Source organism: Camelus bactrianus, chromosome 2 (assembly GCF_048773025.1).
Source record: "Camelus bactrianus isolate YW-2024 breed Bactrian camel chromosome 2, ASM4877302v1, whole genome shotgun sequence".
Taxonomy (NCBI): domain Eukaryota; kingdom Metazoa; phylum Chordata; class Mammalia; order Artiodactyla; family Camelidae; genus Camelus; species Camelus bactrianus.
Genome location: NC_133540.1, coordinates 120568913 through 120585332, shown reverse-complemented (window position 1 = coordinate 120585332; position 16420 = coordinate 120568913). Strand labels below are relative to the sequence as shown.

Sequence of the window (16420 nt, the reverse complement as noted above, 5' to 3'; positions counted from 1 at the left end):
ATCATTGGATTGTATACACAATATCAGACACACGTCTTATTTGTGCAGAAGCTAATTACAGGCAGAGACAGAAATAGAACTCTGGGCCTCAAACCATATCACATTGCCTGTGGCCTGGGGAAAGGCCTTGAAAAGTGACACATGGGCAAAGTTCCAACCCTGATATGGCTCATACCTTCTCTTTCTTGACTAATGAGTGAACTCATAGTTATCTTTCAAGTTTTGATTCAAACGCCTGTTCTTCTGGAAAGCTGTCCATGAACTTCCCCGGAGAGCTAAGTCAGCCCCTCTGTGTCCCCACAGGGTCTTTCTGTATTCCCCACCCAGTTCTTTGCGGCTCTGTCTTCCCAATGAGACCATCAGCTCCTGTGGGCAGACACTATATGCTACCTAATCTCTGAATCACCCCACTGGGCCTGGAGTCTGGCACATAATAGCTGCTCATTAGATGTTTGTTGAGTGAATAATGGACAAACTGTGCTTCTCAAATGTGGGGATCAGAGGTGGGGTCACAGGGCTCACCTGTGAGGGGAAGCTATTCATATCCCCCTCTGCCTTGGCCCCTGTTGATGCTCCTGTCAAGTGCTCTGCTGTCTTTGAGGAGCTGCATGACTGAACTGCTGCTTTTCTTTTCTGGCCGACTGGAGGGTTCCATAGGCAATAACGTTGGCAACTCCAAAATTTAGGAAGAGAGATATTTCATGGCCCTCACTTTGAGGTCTACAAGAAGTTTTATCTTCTGAATCCGTATTGATTGCAGCTTACCAAAGTACCGCAAACCTATATGATTAAAAAGAACGAGACCACTCATTGATGGGCAGTGCATGGCTGAGGGTAAGAGAAGACAGATTCTTCAGGTGCCTGGACTTTCTAATTGTACTGGCTGGGGAAGCTTATTAAAGCCTTGCAGGTGCAATGTTTCATCACAGAGTAGTGAACCTTTGAAAGATATGCATAATAAACAGAGTTTGAAATGTGTTTTTATTCCAGGCCATATGGTCCTGTCTGGAGCTTTCCTGGATCTTTGGGTCAGTTCATTGTTGAAAGATGGGCTTGCAAGCACTCACCTCTCGGAGCAGCTGTCAGAGCCCTATCAGAATGAATCTGCTTTTGCGTGATTATTTATTTTATGTGGTTCTGAAACGAGCCCAGCTTCGCTCGGTAGCAGAAATGTGCTGAGCAAAGTCTCTCCCCTGAACAGCTTGTGGTCACATCACCAAGCAGTGTCCTTCCTTGTCCTTAAAAAGCAGACCAGTGAGACTTGTCCGATAGGCCGGGACAGGCAGCCTGGGTGAGGTGTACTCACCTGGGCTTGAACTTGGTGCCAGCAATATGAAAACATACACGGTAGCATTTTGTAGATGTGTCACTGTTCTTTCTTCCCAACTCTCTGCTGCTCACTTTCCTACATCTCTTGACTCAAGGCAATTATAGCAGCCACTGTGCACAAGCATTTGAAGTATTTTTGTGATGTTATTGTGGTGAGGAGGATGCTAACACTGGCTTTCTTTCCTTTGTTATTAACAAAAGGAGGCATTGACTTCTCTGAGAATGGCCTTTTGAGGGTTATTTAATATAATTTAGTCAATATTTATTGCATAGGTGTAGGAATATCAGTAACTGACAAGAGGCATGGTCCTGAAGTCAAGTGTTCACAGAAAAATACCCCAGCATCTGAAATGCACTGTGAGTTGATCAGATTGGAAGGAGATATTTCTTTCTCTTTATTTGCATAAGGTGAATTTGAAGTTGAATTTTGTCACCTTGGTCAAGAAAATAATCTTGCATTCTTGAGAATGATCTTTTCTCTCCTCTCCTCTTGCTAACATTATGTTCAGGATCCTCTATGTGTGGTCATTCACTCACTGAAGCAATGTCCACTAGACAACTAACCTGCACCGGCCACTGTGCTGAGCTTTGGGAATATAAGATCTGAGTGCTTCATGTCCTCATGGAGCTTTGAGTCTGGAGTAGAAGACAGACACTGAACAAATAGTTAATTTCATGCCTTATTCATGTTTCAAAAAGGAAGTTAATGGTGTTGAGTGAACTCAAGTAACAGAGAAGCGACATATGGGGTCTTTGTTCTTCTCCAGTTCTGCATTAGATTTCCACCCCCAACCCCTCCCAAATGAGAATCACTCCTCTAAAAAGTTACTTGTATATAGTAGATGCCATTTTGTACAAAGTATTTTGTGGCTTTAAGGGAGGAATGAAAGAAATAAATGAAGAAGGAAGTATTAATATTAAGCCATTTATTCGGGGCATGGTTTGACAAATTACAATTCCAAAGCCTTACATCAGTTTTAGATCAAAACAACACATTTTTATTCTGCCCTCACATGCAGTTACGCACTTTTTTATTTACCCATCGTGCGTATTTTTCCACCTCTAGAGCCACAGAACCTAGAACTCAGCTTTCCGCCTGTGTATAGAAACACAGAACTTTGATATTTCTATCTAGGGTACCAGCTACTTTCTTTCAGGGCAATTCTTAGATGGCTGTAGTTATTAGAGATGGGCTATTACTATATCCAAGTAGATCAACATTCTCATAGCCCCCCAAAATAATGGCTATTCCAAAGTGTGTACCTCAGGCCCAGGGATAAGGACATATGATGGGAGATGTTTTCTTCTGAAGATCTACTATGGTACCCTAGGGACTTCTGGGACCCAGGAGCCACCAGTCAAGCTTAGTACTGTGCCCAGGAGAGTGGAGTGACATTGACCAAGAGCACTGAGAGCATCCAGAGATTGTTCTCAAGAAGCAGAAAATACGCAAAAAGACTACTCCAGAAATGCAGCCAAAGGCCAAATGAAATGTTGGGAATCAGAGATGAAGTGTGGTAGCAGCAGATGAGGCAGCGGAGAAGCTTTTGGGAAATGTCAGAGAATGGGAAGCCAGTGGAAAGGGATGGCGAATCTTAGGTCTGAATGGGTGAAGAGTTGGGGCTGGAAGCAGAGGCTGGTTTCCCCTGGGATAGAAGCAGCTAGCTGTGCAGGAACAGGGATTCAGGTGCTGGGCAGGGGCTTGGCATCAATGGTTGTTGAAGTCTTGGTTGTTCAGCCTGGAGAGGATATGATTCTACTACCCAGATGGGAATAGTGAGACCAGAGCCCTACTAGGGTCATAGTAAGATGATTCCCTCCCTCCCTCCCTCCCTTCCTCCCTTCCTTCTTTCCTTCCTTCCTTCTTTCCTTCCTTCCTTCCTTCCTCTCTCCCTCTCTCCCTCTCTCCCTCTCTCCCTCTCTTCCTCCTCCCATGTCTCTTTCCCTTCCCCTCTCCTTCATTCCTTCAAGAAGTGCTTATTTAACCTCAGCTGTGTGTTAAGTGCTAGTCTCAGGGCTGTGCCTACTGAAAATAATACAGACAAAGCCCATTTTATCTCATGGGAGTTTTAATCTTCTAGGAAAGATCAATCATAGAAAATAAGTAAATACATGAGCAAGACCTTTTCACTTAATAATAAGGGCCACCAAGAAAATAGTGCAGGATATGTGAGAGGGAATGGGGTAGTTGGGAATATAGACAGTGGCATGAAAAAAGGCCTCTTGTGGAGGCGAATTTGAATTAAGACCTGAATGGCAACAAAGAGCCGTCAGGTAAGGACCTAGAGGAGTGATCCAGGCAGAAGGAAAGTCAGCGTAAAGGCCATCCGATAACAAAGAACTCAGCACATTTTAGGAAGAGAAAGGAGCCCAGTTTGCCTGGAGAATGGCCAGTGGAGGGCAGGAGGGAGAAGACGTAGCTGGGCAGACGCCTGATCACGTAGGACCTTAAAGGTCAGCTAAAGATTTAAAATTTTGCACTAAGTGAAATAGGAAACCATTAAGTGGGGGAATTAAACAAGAAAAGGACATGAGGTAAATTGGTTTTTCAAAGATTTATGGTTTCTGGCTCCATTGTGTGCAAGAGTTGTGGCAGGGAGGCTGGCACGGAGGCTACTGCAGTAGTTTAGAGGGACAGAGAGGTGAATGAAGGCAGAGCCTGGGACAGATTGGCAGTGGGAGAAAATATGGAAAATGGAGAATCAGGCACAGTTTTTGGGCATTTGGTGGGAAGAATTGAGTAGATGGTGCCATTTGTTGGGATTTGAAAAGCTAGAGTGGATGCAGATTTGAGGAGTGGGTTAAGAGTCAAGAGTTGGATTGTATACCCATTAAATTGTATTTACTTACTTTAAACATTTAAAATAAAACTTAGAATTTTAAAATAAATTTTTAAAATTTCAAAATTAAAATACATTTAGAAATATTGAAATAAAATTTACCATTTTAACCATTTTCAAGCTTAGAGCTCAGTGGCATGAAGGACCTTCACCTTGTTGTGCAACTGTCCCCTCCATCCATCTCCAGAACTTGTTTGTTTTCCCAAACTGAAACTTTGCACCCATTAAACAGTAACTCCCCATTGCTCCTCCCTTCCTTCCCTGGTAGCTACTTTCCTACCTTCTGTCTCTGTGGATTTGACATTCTAGATACCTCATGTAAGTGGAATCATACAATATATGTCTTCTATGTTTGGCTTGTTTTACTTAGCATGTCTTTAACATTCATCCATGCTGTGGAATGTATCAAAATTTTATTTTTCAAATGTTGAATAATATTCCATTGTAGGTATATACTACATTTTGTTCATCCATTCATCCGATGATGGACATTCGTGCTCTTTCCATATTTTGACCATTATCAATAATGCTGCTCTGAACATTAGTGTACAAATAAACATGTTAAATTTTAAATTTCATTTAGGCCACAAGAAGAGAAGTAAAAGAATCAATTATGTATGGATTTTATAGGTAAGGGAGATGCCAGAGCTGGAGATACACGTTTTGCAGTCATTACATAGTATTTGACCAGAGGACCCATGAACTGAATTGGATTGTGGCCCCAATTCTGTTTAGAATTCTAGTGAGCTAAGCTGAACAACATGACAGCTTTTTGCCAAGGTAGAGGCAGGTTAGAATTAGTTTAAAGCCCATGTTAAAATAGGCTGAAAAGGCCACAACTTCCCCTAAATTCATCTTAGGATAACTGAACTTATCCTTCTAACAGGATAACACACACACACACTATACCACACTCTAGGAAATGGAACCAGAGCAACAGATTAGAGGAGAGGGTTCATTTACCCTGCTCCCCTCGCCCCACCAAGCCTGCCTCTCTTCTGGGCCTGAGCAAGTCCAGAAGCTCAAACAGGGAAAAAAGAGACTTTGAACAAAGTCTGCACATTGGCAAAATGTGCTCCAAGGGGAAAGCATCTGTGCCATCTTACCGCTCCGACTTTGAGAGCGCATGAAAGAGAGACCCCTACCTGTGCAGTTTATAGCTTCATAACCTGATCCCTTTAAAACTATCACCCTAGAAAAACTTGGATCAATTACTGAGTGCTCCTCTTTCTCATTGCTGCAAGATTTTTGGTTTTTATCTTGAATTTTCCCAGGAGAGATATAAGAAGATTACGAAAAGTGTGGAGAAGACTTGAGAATTTCCCCTCCACTATAAGCACTAGATTTTTGCTTGTAAGCAATTGATGAAACAGGTGCCACCCCTACTGACTTGTGATCTGACCACGTGATTCCCATGGTGGCTTTGACTCTTGCATGTCACCCACAGTCCTAGATTTGCAATTTTTCTAGACTTGCAATCTTTCCATGGTGTTCTGATAGAAGGATTATGAGCTCTCGAGTCAGACAACCTTAGCATTTGTTTCCAAATTTTCCCCTTTTAGTTGTGTGACTTTGGTCATATTACATCCACAGGAAGTGTCACCTATGGTTGTATCAGATCAAGAACATGGGGCATTTCTGGTCCTCCTTGTCATCTCTCCTTCCAGCTTATCTTTAAATGTTGGAATAACATAAAGCTTGTAACAAGTCTTGTTTTCTTATTCTCTAAATTCTATTCAACAACCATGATTTCAGTTACCACTTCTGTGTGATAACTCCAAAATTTACATTTCCATCTCAGACCCTTCTTTAAGCTCTTTATTTGTCTATCCAGTGGCCTGTTCAACTTTTCATTTGGAGATCAAAAAAGGCACTGAATGTCACCCAAAGCTTGATTCATTATTTTCCATCCCTTTTCTCCAAAACTTGTGTGTACCCAGTATTTCCTAACTTAGAGACCGACAACATTGTCCATCATATAGTGCTAACCTTGCTGCCTTATCTCCTTCACCCCTGATCTCCAGTAAATTTTTCAATCCTGCTGATTTTATCTGAGTATCTGTTGAATCCACCCTATTCTCTGTCTTCACTTATGCCGGCCCAGACCAAGTTCCCTTCACCTCTCTCATGATTTACTGCAATCGCTCTTAAATGCTCTCTTGGATTCCATTCTTGTTACATGCAAATCTATTCTCCATGGAGGTCATAGTAATCTTCTAAAAATGCAAATTAGCTAAACTTACTCCCTTGCTTAACTCCTTCAAAGGCTTTTCATTGCTGTTGAGATATAGATCAAAACCCTTAAAGTCTTTATAAGGACCTGCATGCCTCAGTCTGCCTTCTGGCTCTCTCTGCTTCTCTCCCTGTATTTTTTTTCCCTTCGGTTTTTTGAGACGTAATGACATATAACATGGTGTAAGTTTAATGTGTTGATTTGAGACACTTAAATATTGTGAAATAATTCTCACTGTAGCATTAGCTAAATCCACCATCACCTCACATAATTATCACTTCTTTTTTTTACAAGAACATTTAAGATCTACCTTCTTAGCAACTTCCAATCTCATAATACACTACTGTTGACTACAATCACTACCCTGTACACTGGATTCCCCCAGACGTATTCATCTTATAACTGAAAGTTTGTACCATTTGAGCAACGTCTCCCCATTTCCCTCACTCCCCAGCCCTTGGTAACCACCATCCTACTCTCAGTATCCACGAGTCCCTGATGATGCTTTGTGATCCATTGAGCTATATTCTTTAAGCTCCTTAAATGTGCTGTAATGTTCGATCTTTCACACACGTTCGTTTTTATTAGAGTGTTCTAGTTCCTCATCATTTAGTTTGGAGTGGAAGTCCGTCAGGCTTTCTGGCTGCCTATAGCACTTGCTGAATACACTCACTCTGTTTTAGGGATATCCAGACTTAAGAGTTTTATCTAGTCAAGGTAGAGAACATTCTCCAGGATTCTTTGGAGCCAAGGCACACACATGTGATCTAGTCTCCACCAATTGGACTTATTCATGTGAGAATTTAATCTGAAAGCCAGCAGCGTGAGGAAGGTGGAGCCTGTTGTGCTGGTGAGGACAGCAGCAGAGGCATCCAGCTTTTGAGGATGACAATTCTTATTATGAAGTCTACTTTCTGGTGCAGAAGTAGCTGAGATGCTGGTGGCTGCTGTGGTTGCAAGAAAGTTGAGTTTGGGGCAGCAAAGTCCAACGTCAGCTGTAGGACTTAGTGTTCGTTGGGTCATTAGCAGTTCAGGAAGTTTCTTCCACCCACCAGTTCTGCGGTATGCTTTTGGGCACTGTTCTGAGAGCTTCATTTGAGCCTAGTTTTCCAGCTTAACTCCTTTTATGATTAATTGTCAAGGTCAGCTTCTGTCAGTTATAAGTAAGAAAGAACCCTGACTGGTAGCAGTTGATGACTCCAGCTAATCCTTGAGTTTTCAGCTCTAGTTCACTCCAGGAAACTCTTCCACTTTCCCTGTTCTCCCACCCTCGCCGACCAAGATAGACCTTCCACTGCCACGTGTTCTCAAGGCTCGGTACAGCGTCGTGGCTTGGCGTGCAGCCCCTGCTGCTGTCCTGCCTGAGTTCCAGTCTCAACTCCGCTACTGACTTGTATGAATTTTGCAGAGTTACTCGATCTCTCTGTACATCAATTCCCTTCTCTGTAAAATCGAGACAAGTTTTACTGTAAAGATTAAGCAAATTAACGGGTACGCGAAACCCGTAAAATGATACCCAAATGCTCAATAAACATCAGCTAATATGCTGTTCCTTCTCACAGTTCCCATGTCTTTCCTTTCATAATGCTTTTCACAGATTGTAATTAAAGGCTCACAGGGTGGTAATTTGATTAAGGTATGTCTTCCACATAGGCTGTTAAGATCTTTAAAATGAGAGGCTGCTTTTTTTGGTTCACCCTTCTATTCTCAATTCCTAGCATGATATATATTTATTTAATACATGGAGGATGGATGTAGGATCCCAGCGACCTTATGTGATGCTGTCTCCGCCTCCAGGCACGACGACGCAGAGGAGCTTCAGCTGCATCTGTGTTCCCGGCAGCCTCACCCTAGGTCCTTGTCTTTAGTGATTTATTTTTTTGTGACCCACAGCTGACCCTTTCCCGCTGAGCACAAACCCTGCCCCAGATGCTGCACTTTCCCTCGACGCCCTGATTTTTCTGGTTCTCAGCAATGAGGGTTTTGTGCTGATTCTATACGCTCTGAAAGCTGTTTAGAGCCAGATGGGAGGAAGAGAGAAAACAGGTTTCATTCATTGCCCTTTGAGACTCAGAGAAGTAATAATAACAGTACCAACAAGTAGTGCATATTGAGTGTTTACTATAAGCTAGGCATTATTCATAGAGCTTTATATGTATTAACTTATTTAATACCTGCCACCTTCCTAGGGAGAAGATTCTATTACCCCCATTTTACAGAAGGGGAAAGTAAGTCCCAGAAGGAAAGAAAGAAAGGAAAGAAGAGAGAAAGAGAGGGAAAGGAGCAAGGAAGGAAGGAAGCTTTTCTGGTAGAAGAGAGCTTCATTTGCTGAGAACTTTGATTCTTATAAGAACTTCCGCATTGCAGCAGGAGTAACCTTTAAAGTAAAACTGATGGAGAGATTATAGAAGATAACACTGAATGTGCACCTATCTTCCCATCTGCTTTATAATTAAATAAAATATGATTTTACATAATACCTTTCAGCTGCTTGCTATTTGCACCTCCCCCCGTCCCCCACCCCCAAATCTAATGTATGTAATAGGAGCAATACAGGTAGTTAAGAAATCTTTACAGCTCATTTTGTGTAGTTGGCATTTTCCTTTAAATATTTACAAATTAGCCTTTGGTTTTCAAAGTCTCTCTTTTCAGAGAGGCATAGTTTTTGCTCCTAGGAATTCCCACGTGCAGGCGGGGCCTCCTGCTTTGGGGTTATTTGGACATTTTCACAGATGCTGTCCAGCCACTGATATTTACCTGGGGTTGTGGGGTGGGTGTGGGGGGAGCTTACTGTGCATTTTCTTTGTTTAGCTCTTCCTCATGTTGTTTTATTTTATTTTATTTTCCAAAGAAAGGGGGACGCAGCCGGTGTGCCCGTTCTCTGCAGCAGCTGTCACTTAGCTGAAACTGTCCTCCAGTTGTTGCATCCTTGCATGCTTCCACCAAACTCAGAAAAACATGTTTTCAAACTTCCTCTGGGTGGCCAACTGCTGGAAAATCTGCTTCAAACCGTGTCCTGGGAAGGCATTTTCTCTTTGGCTTTGCAGGTCTTGAGAGAGGTTCTCACCAACACTCAGCAAATCAGGTGGATGGCTTGGGATTCAGAATCCAGTAGCCCAGTCGGCATCCACCCCAGAGAGTCTGATGCATTTGTTTCCTGTGGCTGTGGTAACAAATTACCACCAACTTGGTGACTTAATCAACTGCAATTTATTCTTTCAAAGTCCTGGAGGCCAGTAATCCAAAATTAACATTTATCTGTAGGATTGTTTCCTTCCAGACACTCCGAGGAAGAGCCTCTCCACCAGCTTCTGGGGGTTGCCTTCGCATTTCTCAGCTTGTAGACATCACTCCCATCTCTACCTCGTCTCCACTTTTCCTTCTTCCCTGTACGTCTTCTCCCCTTCTCTTCTCTTCTGAGGACACTTGTCATTGGGTTTAGGGCTCCCTGTTACATTATGCAGGATGATCTCATCTTGAGATCGGTCACTTCATTATATTCGTAAAGGCCCTTTTTCCAAACAAGGTCACATTCATAGGATCTGGTTGGACAGATCTTTTGGGGGAGTCCACCCAGTCCACATGTTGCATTGAGAGGATTTCTCATGATTCACGGGGATAAGGCTAGGCTTCGACTAAGAAGGGGGGATGAAAAGGCATTGGAGCCTCCTGGGGACACGGCCTCTCCCCCTCAGTCTGTTGAGGGTCCTACATGTCTCAGAGCAGTGGGACCTGGCCTGCACGTAGCTGTGTCTCTGCACAGAGCTCTCCGGCTGCCACTGTTGAGGAGAGGGGCTCAGGGAGAGTCTTCAACACTAATAGCACTAATAAGCCTCTTGAAGGGTGCCTCTGGGTTGGAAGTTGTGTTCAAAGATTCATAGCTGACCGTCAGAGATTATCCTATGCCTGTGAGTCTCAGACTTGATCCAGTATAAAAAGCACTGAGGGAGTTTATTAAAAACAGAAATTTTCAGTTCTTAGCCGGTATTAGTTTGCTAAGGGCTGCTGTAACAAAATGCCCCAGATTGGGTGGCTTAAACAACAGAAGTTTATTTTCTCACAGTTCTGGAAGCTGGAAGTCGAACATCGAGATATCAGCAGGACTGATTTTTCCCTAAGGTCTCTTTGTGGCTTTCAGGGAAACCCTTTCTCACTGTGTCCTCACTGGTCTTTCCTCTCTGCACATGCGTCCTCTTCTCATAAGGACACCGGCCTGGGTCTTGAATTGAGGTGATCCCAGACTAGTAGTACCAAGTAGGAGGGAGATGCACATTCAGATTCTTTCTAAAGGGAGATACCTGTATTCTAAACCTCCAATTATTATTACAAATATTTTTAACAGTAATCATCAGCACACAAATATAGCCAGATGGACATGGAGAAATGATGACCCCCAAAATCACCAGAATCAACAGACAGCAGAAACAAACCCAGGATGATCTCAATTAGAACGCTTATTAGAGATAATCATGTTCATTATGTTTAAATCATAGAGACAAACTTGAAATACCTTTCAGAAAAGGAATAAGCCTCTGCAGGTCTGAGTGTGAATCCCAGGTCCAGCAGTCACTAGCTAAAGAGGACTCTCGTTTCTCCAGGGTACAGTGGAGACACTAGCATCTACTCCTAGGGTTGTTGTAGAGACAAAACAGGATGGCGTGGACTCCAGTACAGTGCTGAAGTGTAACTGTGCGTATCCGAGGCTTCAGTGAGCTCTGAGAGTCCTAGCAAATTACTGACGCAACCTGATTTGGGGGATCTTTTGAACTTGAACTTGGTGTCAGAAGTGAGGGCAATCTGGTGAAGGACTGTTTCCTCAGCCTTTTCAGTCTAACACCAGACAGTGAGTGTATGTGTGCATACATCTGTGTGTGTGTGTTTGTGTGTGTGTGTATGTGCACGCGTGCATATGCAGTATGACACTGGATGGAATTCTTAAATGAACAGTTTGTCTAAGGCTATAACATATAGCAAGTCTTAGATATTTTTCTTCTTGCATCTTTATATTCAACCTGCTGACTATGAGACCCTTCCAACTGACCTTTTGATCCAAAACCAAACTCTCACTCCACAATGGGTGTCATATTCACCCCCATGTACTTTGTATCCATCCACAGTTCCTGTCAGTCTGTGTTTACTTTGCCTGCAACTCTGCTTAAAGAAAGAGTGAATTCACAGAAGTGTTTTTTCCCTACTAAGATTTGGGACCTCATAAGTCATGGTGAAAGAAATGTGATGATGGTCTCTTTCTGTTCTCGAGGAGATTGAAACAGGAAAGGCATGCAGGTTCCAGTACGGTTTTGTAATTTTTCCCAGTGGCGGCACAATGAGAGGGATTCCAGCAGGCTAGTTCCTCAGCCCTAACTAGGTAATTCTCTACTTGAATGTTCCTGCAATGAAAACGCAGAGACATCCACCAGTGTCACTCGGGCCGTTTAGTACCTGCTGTGGAACTCCTGGCAGTTAACAATGAAATTGTCAAGATTTCCTTTTTGTTCCCTTCCAAGCAGGCAGGGCATCGTTTTTATCCCCTGGTTTAGCACATGAATCAATCGTTCTGTACGTGATCGGTGGCACTGTGCATGTTGTCAGAAGCTGTCTGGCTTTATACCTGGCAGACTCACTTGTTGGGCAGTAGTTCTGCAAATGAGAAAGAAAATATGCAGAACCTCATATGTTCCCAGATTGAATTACAAGACAGTCAAAAAAGATTGTTGTTTTTCTGGCCTGGTATTTGGTTTTGGTCATTTTCATTCTTAGACATATGCCATCCCGAAATTAAAATTTAAAAGATCATTTAAAATATTGGTATTTTGCAGATTGAGGTTGACAGAGAGGAGGGGAGATACACGTGGCCAGGTGGACAGGTAGAAGAAGGAATGCCTAGTAAATGTTTTAATTCCTGCAAAGCTTGATGTGCTCAAATAGTATATATTTCATTTTCTGAAAGTACTTTATTTAAAACGAGCCAATCCAGCTTGGCTCAGTTCCTGCCTTGAGGCCATTCATAAGGCTTTTTCCAAGTAAAACACTTTGTGTGCACTGTGCACAAAGGTAGAGGGGTTATGCATCAATTAACCTGTCAGAAAACTTTCATCTATGGAATATCCATAGGCAAAAAAATTCCAAGAAGATTTGGAGATCAACACATGTATAGTGGTATATGGGTATAGCACTTTTGAGATATCTGAGAAATACAGATTTATAACAGAAAAAAATTAAAAGGTGGGTCTTGCTGTGCTGCAGCTAGAGGAGTCATTTGGGTTGAAAGCAATCCCTAGTAAAATGAAAATTCGACTTATTATATAAAAGCTCATTTTCCCCAAGCTTATTTAGGAATATATCTATCTCATAAAGAAAACTTGCCTTTTAACTTAATTTATGCACCATGAAACAGGTATCAGTGCATCCCGTAGATTAAGTTTACTTGTTATAGTGTTATAATTTTATTTTTATTTTTATTTTTAGATTTATAGTGCTGTGTTAGTTTCTGATGTATAGCACAGTGATTCAGTTATACACACACACACACACATATACATATATATATACACACATATTCTTTTTCATTACAGATTACTACAAAACATTGAATATCATTCCCTGTGCTATATAGGAGGACCTTGTTATTTATCTCTTCCATACATAGCAGTTTGTATCAGCCAATCCCTGTACTCGTTATGGTTTTAAAAAAGAAAATGTTCAAGGCAAAGATTCACACAACCTCAGAGTTTTGCCAAACTTAAAATACTAATAAAAAATGTGCTCAATTCCCTGACTAAAGTGATAGAAATCAGTGCAAACCTACTTGGAGAATTCTCCACACTTTGCGCATCTGCGCTTGTGGAGGGGAGGGGGTCTATTGTTTTGGCTCTTAGAGGGCTTAAGCACCACTCTGAGTTTAGATGTGGGGCAGAGGAGATGCTGTAGCATTTCAGTGCCTACCCATTGTGGGATTAAAGACACAGCCAGACCTCTGTGCTGACGCTTTTCATTCTGGAAGTTCTATTTCCAGAATTAAGAGAGATACCTTGACTGGGTCATGGGGACACAAGGTAAGTGCTGGGGCTTCCTCAGCTGTGTAATTATCTCTTTTTCTAATTTAAAAATGGGGTTTTCTGGATTGTCTGGAAGTTGTGTTTAGAAGCTGGGTCGTGTTTTTACTCAATACAATTTTATGGTACTGGGAGAATTCTGTGTGTGTGTGTGTGTGTGTGTGTGTGTTTGTGTTTCTTTGTGTCTGAAAAGGTAGTAGGTATTGAAAAGATACGTGTACTGAGTAAATGAATGAATTAATAAAATGAATGTCAAAATGAATGACTAACCAAATATTTAGAATTATGTAATTTAACTTCTTGCATGAAGCCCCTGCTTGGTTGAAACAGAAGCTTGGAAAAAAGGGATTGAGACAAGGTGTTTTTCTGTTCCCACTGTGATCCTCTGAAGGAGAAAGATACCCACCCACACTGGTCATGGATGGTTTTGTCTGTATTCTCATAAAACCTTCTGGGAAATGGTAATTTTTTGTTTTTTTTTTTAAATTTCAGCTATCCAACTTGATAAAGTCCATTTTCAAGTATATTGTGCATGGTCTCTTCTGGATAACTTTGAGTGGAACAAGGGGTACAGCAGCCGGTTTGGTCTCTTCCACGTGGATTTTGAAGATCCAGCTAGACCCCGAGTCCCTTACACATCAGCCAAGGAGTATGCTAAGATCATCCGAAACAATGGTCTGGAGGGAGGTCAGTAGAAGAGACGGCTGAGCAGTATCACCTGGAGAAGAGGCTTCTGCTCTGCTCTCTGAAGGGAAATCTGCTCTGGAGTTCCCCCAGACAACCTCAGGTTGCCTTGGGAATCAATACATCCTACCAGATGACCCATGATCACAAAGTCTGAATATGTGATGCCTGAACTTTTAATGATGGCTCTTACTCTATTTGGATTTTGATCAATGAGCCTTTAAAAAAAACAAAATAGAAATGCACCAAAATTAATTTTTATATTAAGAAATCAAATGGACTTGGAAACTTCAGTGTTAATCCTTAGAGTTTTTCTGGAAAAAATAAGGCAAAATCATAAAGACAGCACACTTACGATTTGCAACTCTAACAGCAGACCACTTATTATAAGAATACTTGTTTCTGATCCTATTTTTTCCAATCACGTAAGCTGTTGTTTGCTTTAGTAGATCCATTGTCATGTGGTCCCTAACTTCCTACATTTAATCTAGTATAAAAATCAAAATTAGAAATTAGTCATGTTACATAGTTATATATTCTGTTCACCAAAGGGATTAATTGATAACCTACCTAATAAAATGGATTTGTTGATGTATTTGGCACATATTTCATCTATGCATGAACAGTTACATCTTTCTCTTGCCTGATACACACTTTTGGAAAATAACAAATTAATAAAATAAATGCGATTGTGAATGACGAAAAGTATTTGAGGGTTGATGTTTATCAGAAATTGGATTCCTACTCTAAAGTGACACCAAATTAAAAGCAAAATACTAAGCAGAGCATGGTCTCTACTTTTGAGTATTTTTAAATATTAAAGATCCATAAGAACATTGGTGGAAATTTTTCATTCTTTTTTATGGCCGAGTAATATTCCTTTGTGTATATATACCGCATCTTCTTTAGCCATTCATTTATTGATGGACACTTATGTTGCTCCCAGACTCAGGTAGTATTTACTAAACATTCATGTGTATATCAGGCTTGAAACAAAGAGTACTATTACCCCCATTTTGCAAATGGAGAAACCGAGGCCACACTGATGTGCATCTTCCTCAAGTTACATCAGTGCTTGTTTACTGTACCTGGCACCTCTTTGTCTTCAGTTCTGTTCTCTGTCCAGCACAGTGGAAGTTGGGGTGCCATGGAAGGCTTCTCTGCATTTTTTTGAACAAGGAAGAAAGAAACAAGGATGGGGAGTTACTTCATGCAGGAGGACATGGGGAAGGTGGTTTTCTGTATTCTCCTGATTGGCTGAGGACTCTGCACTGACTTTGCCAGTCTCCTAAGGCTTTGGCTCTGAGCAGACACTTTGTCTTTTTTAAAAAACACTGGTCAATTTCTGGATCATTTTCATGTTCATAATTGGGGAATTACTTACAGCAAAGCACGGTCTCTCAGTAACTTTGGATCGAGTGAGAAAGAAATGGTCATAGTAGTTCAATAATCTGGATGCACTGGGGAAAATTATATTAAGATTAAAATGGTATACATAGGAAATTCTATCACATCTTTACCACTGGTTTGTTATTTTTATTGTTCAGTGAGACATTATCTCACAATTTGTGTTCATTTAAAAAGCACATTTCCAAATCTTATTTCATTCCTCTCCTATCCAGCCTGTCTTTTTCATTTTTACCATGCATCTTATTTACAGTTTATGTGTCCTCCTTACATTATCTTGCAAGACAACTGAGTTTTCCTTTTAATTAGGATGTTGCTTTGAATATTACTTATCCAACAGGGCGTATTTACAAGTTTTACAGCAATACAAATGAGCACTGTATTTTCGTTACCAAAACCAGAGAATTAATATTCATGCTGTAAGTAAAACGATCTGTCACATTTGGTACCAGGTGAAACAAACAATCTAGCTGCAGCGCCCAGGCTGCCTCACAGCGCGGTGGCCTTGCGTGGTTCTCTGCTGTGTTTTAAAGGCTGGCTCTTTGCCCCAGTGACGAATCAAGCCAAGGGTGCTTCCCTAGTTAGCTCTGCAAATTAGAACTGCCAGGAGGTTAGGGCGAGGACAAAAAAAAAAAAAAAAAAAAAAAAAAAAAAAAAAAATCTACCATCCAAAACCCTAACAGCCCCAACAGTATTTTAATTAACGTTATTTCTAATTGCTAGTATTAGCATTTGAGAACAAAATTGATTGGCTTTTGCCCGTCAAGAAAACAGAACTTGGATTCTTTCAACGGAAAAGCAGGAGTTGTTAATTATACTTAAAAATCCATAGATACTGTACTTAAATGTCTTGAAGGTCATCTGGGGCTTGT

At 41.3% G+C, this 16420-nt stretch overlaps 1 protein-coding gene across 3 annotated transcripts in view; it reads left to right on the top strand.

The window, feature by feature from the left end:
* LOC105075296 (cytosolic beta-glucosidase) overlaps positions 1-14926 on the top strand; it is a 102121-nt gene extending 87195 nt beyond the window's left edge. For 2 of the 3 annotated variants that reach the window (XR_006727704.2, XR_006727705.2), the window contains exon 6: positions 13950-14088. Coding sequence is in view for 1 of the 3 variants with exons in the window: in XM_010963050.3 (XP_010961352.2) it covers positions 13950-14152 (203 nt within the window). In the remaining 2 variants the exon portion in view is untranslated. Of the gene's footprint in view, positions 1-13949 lie in introns of all 3 variants that reach the window. The other variant, XM_010963050.3, reaches the window with a different exon arrangement.
* The last annotated feature ends 1494 nt before the right edge of the window (positions 14927-16420 follow it).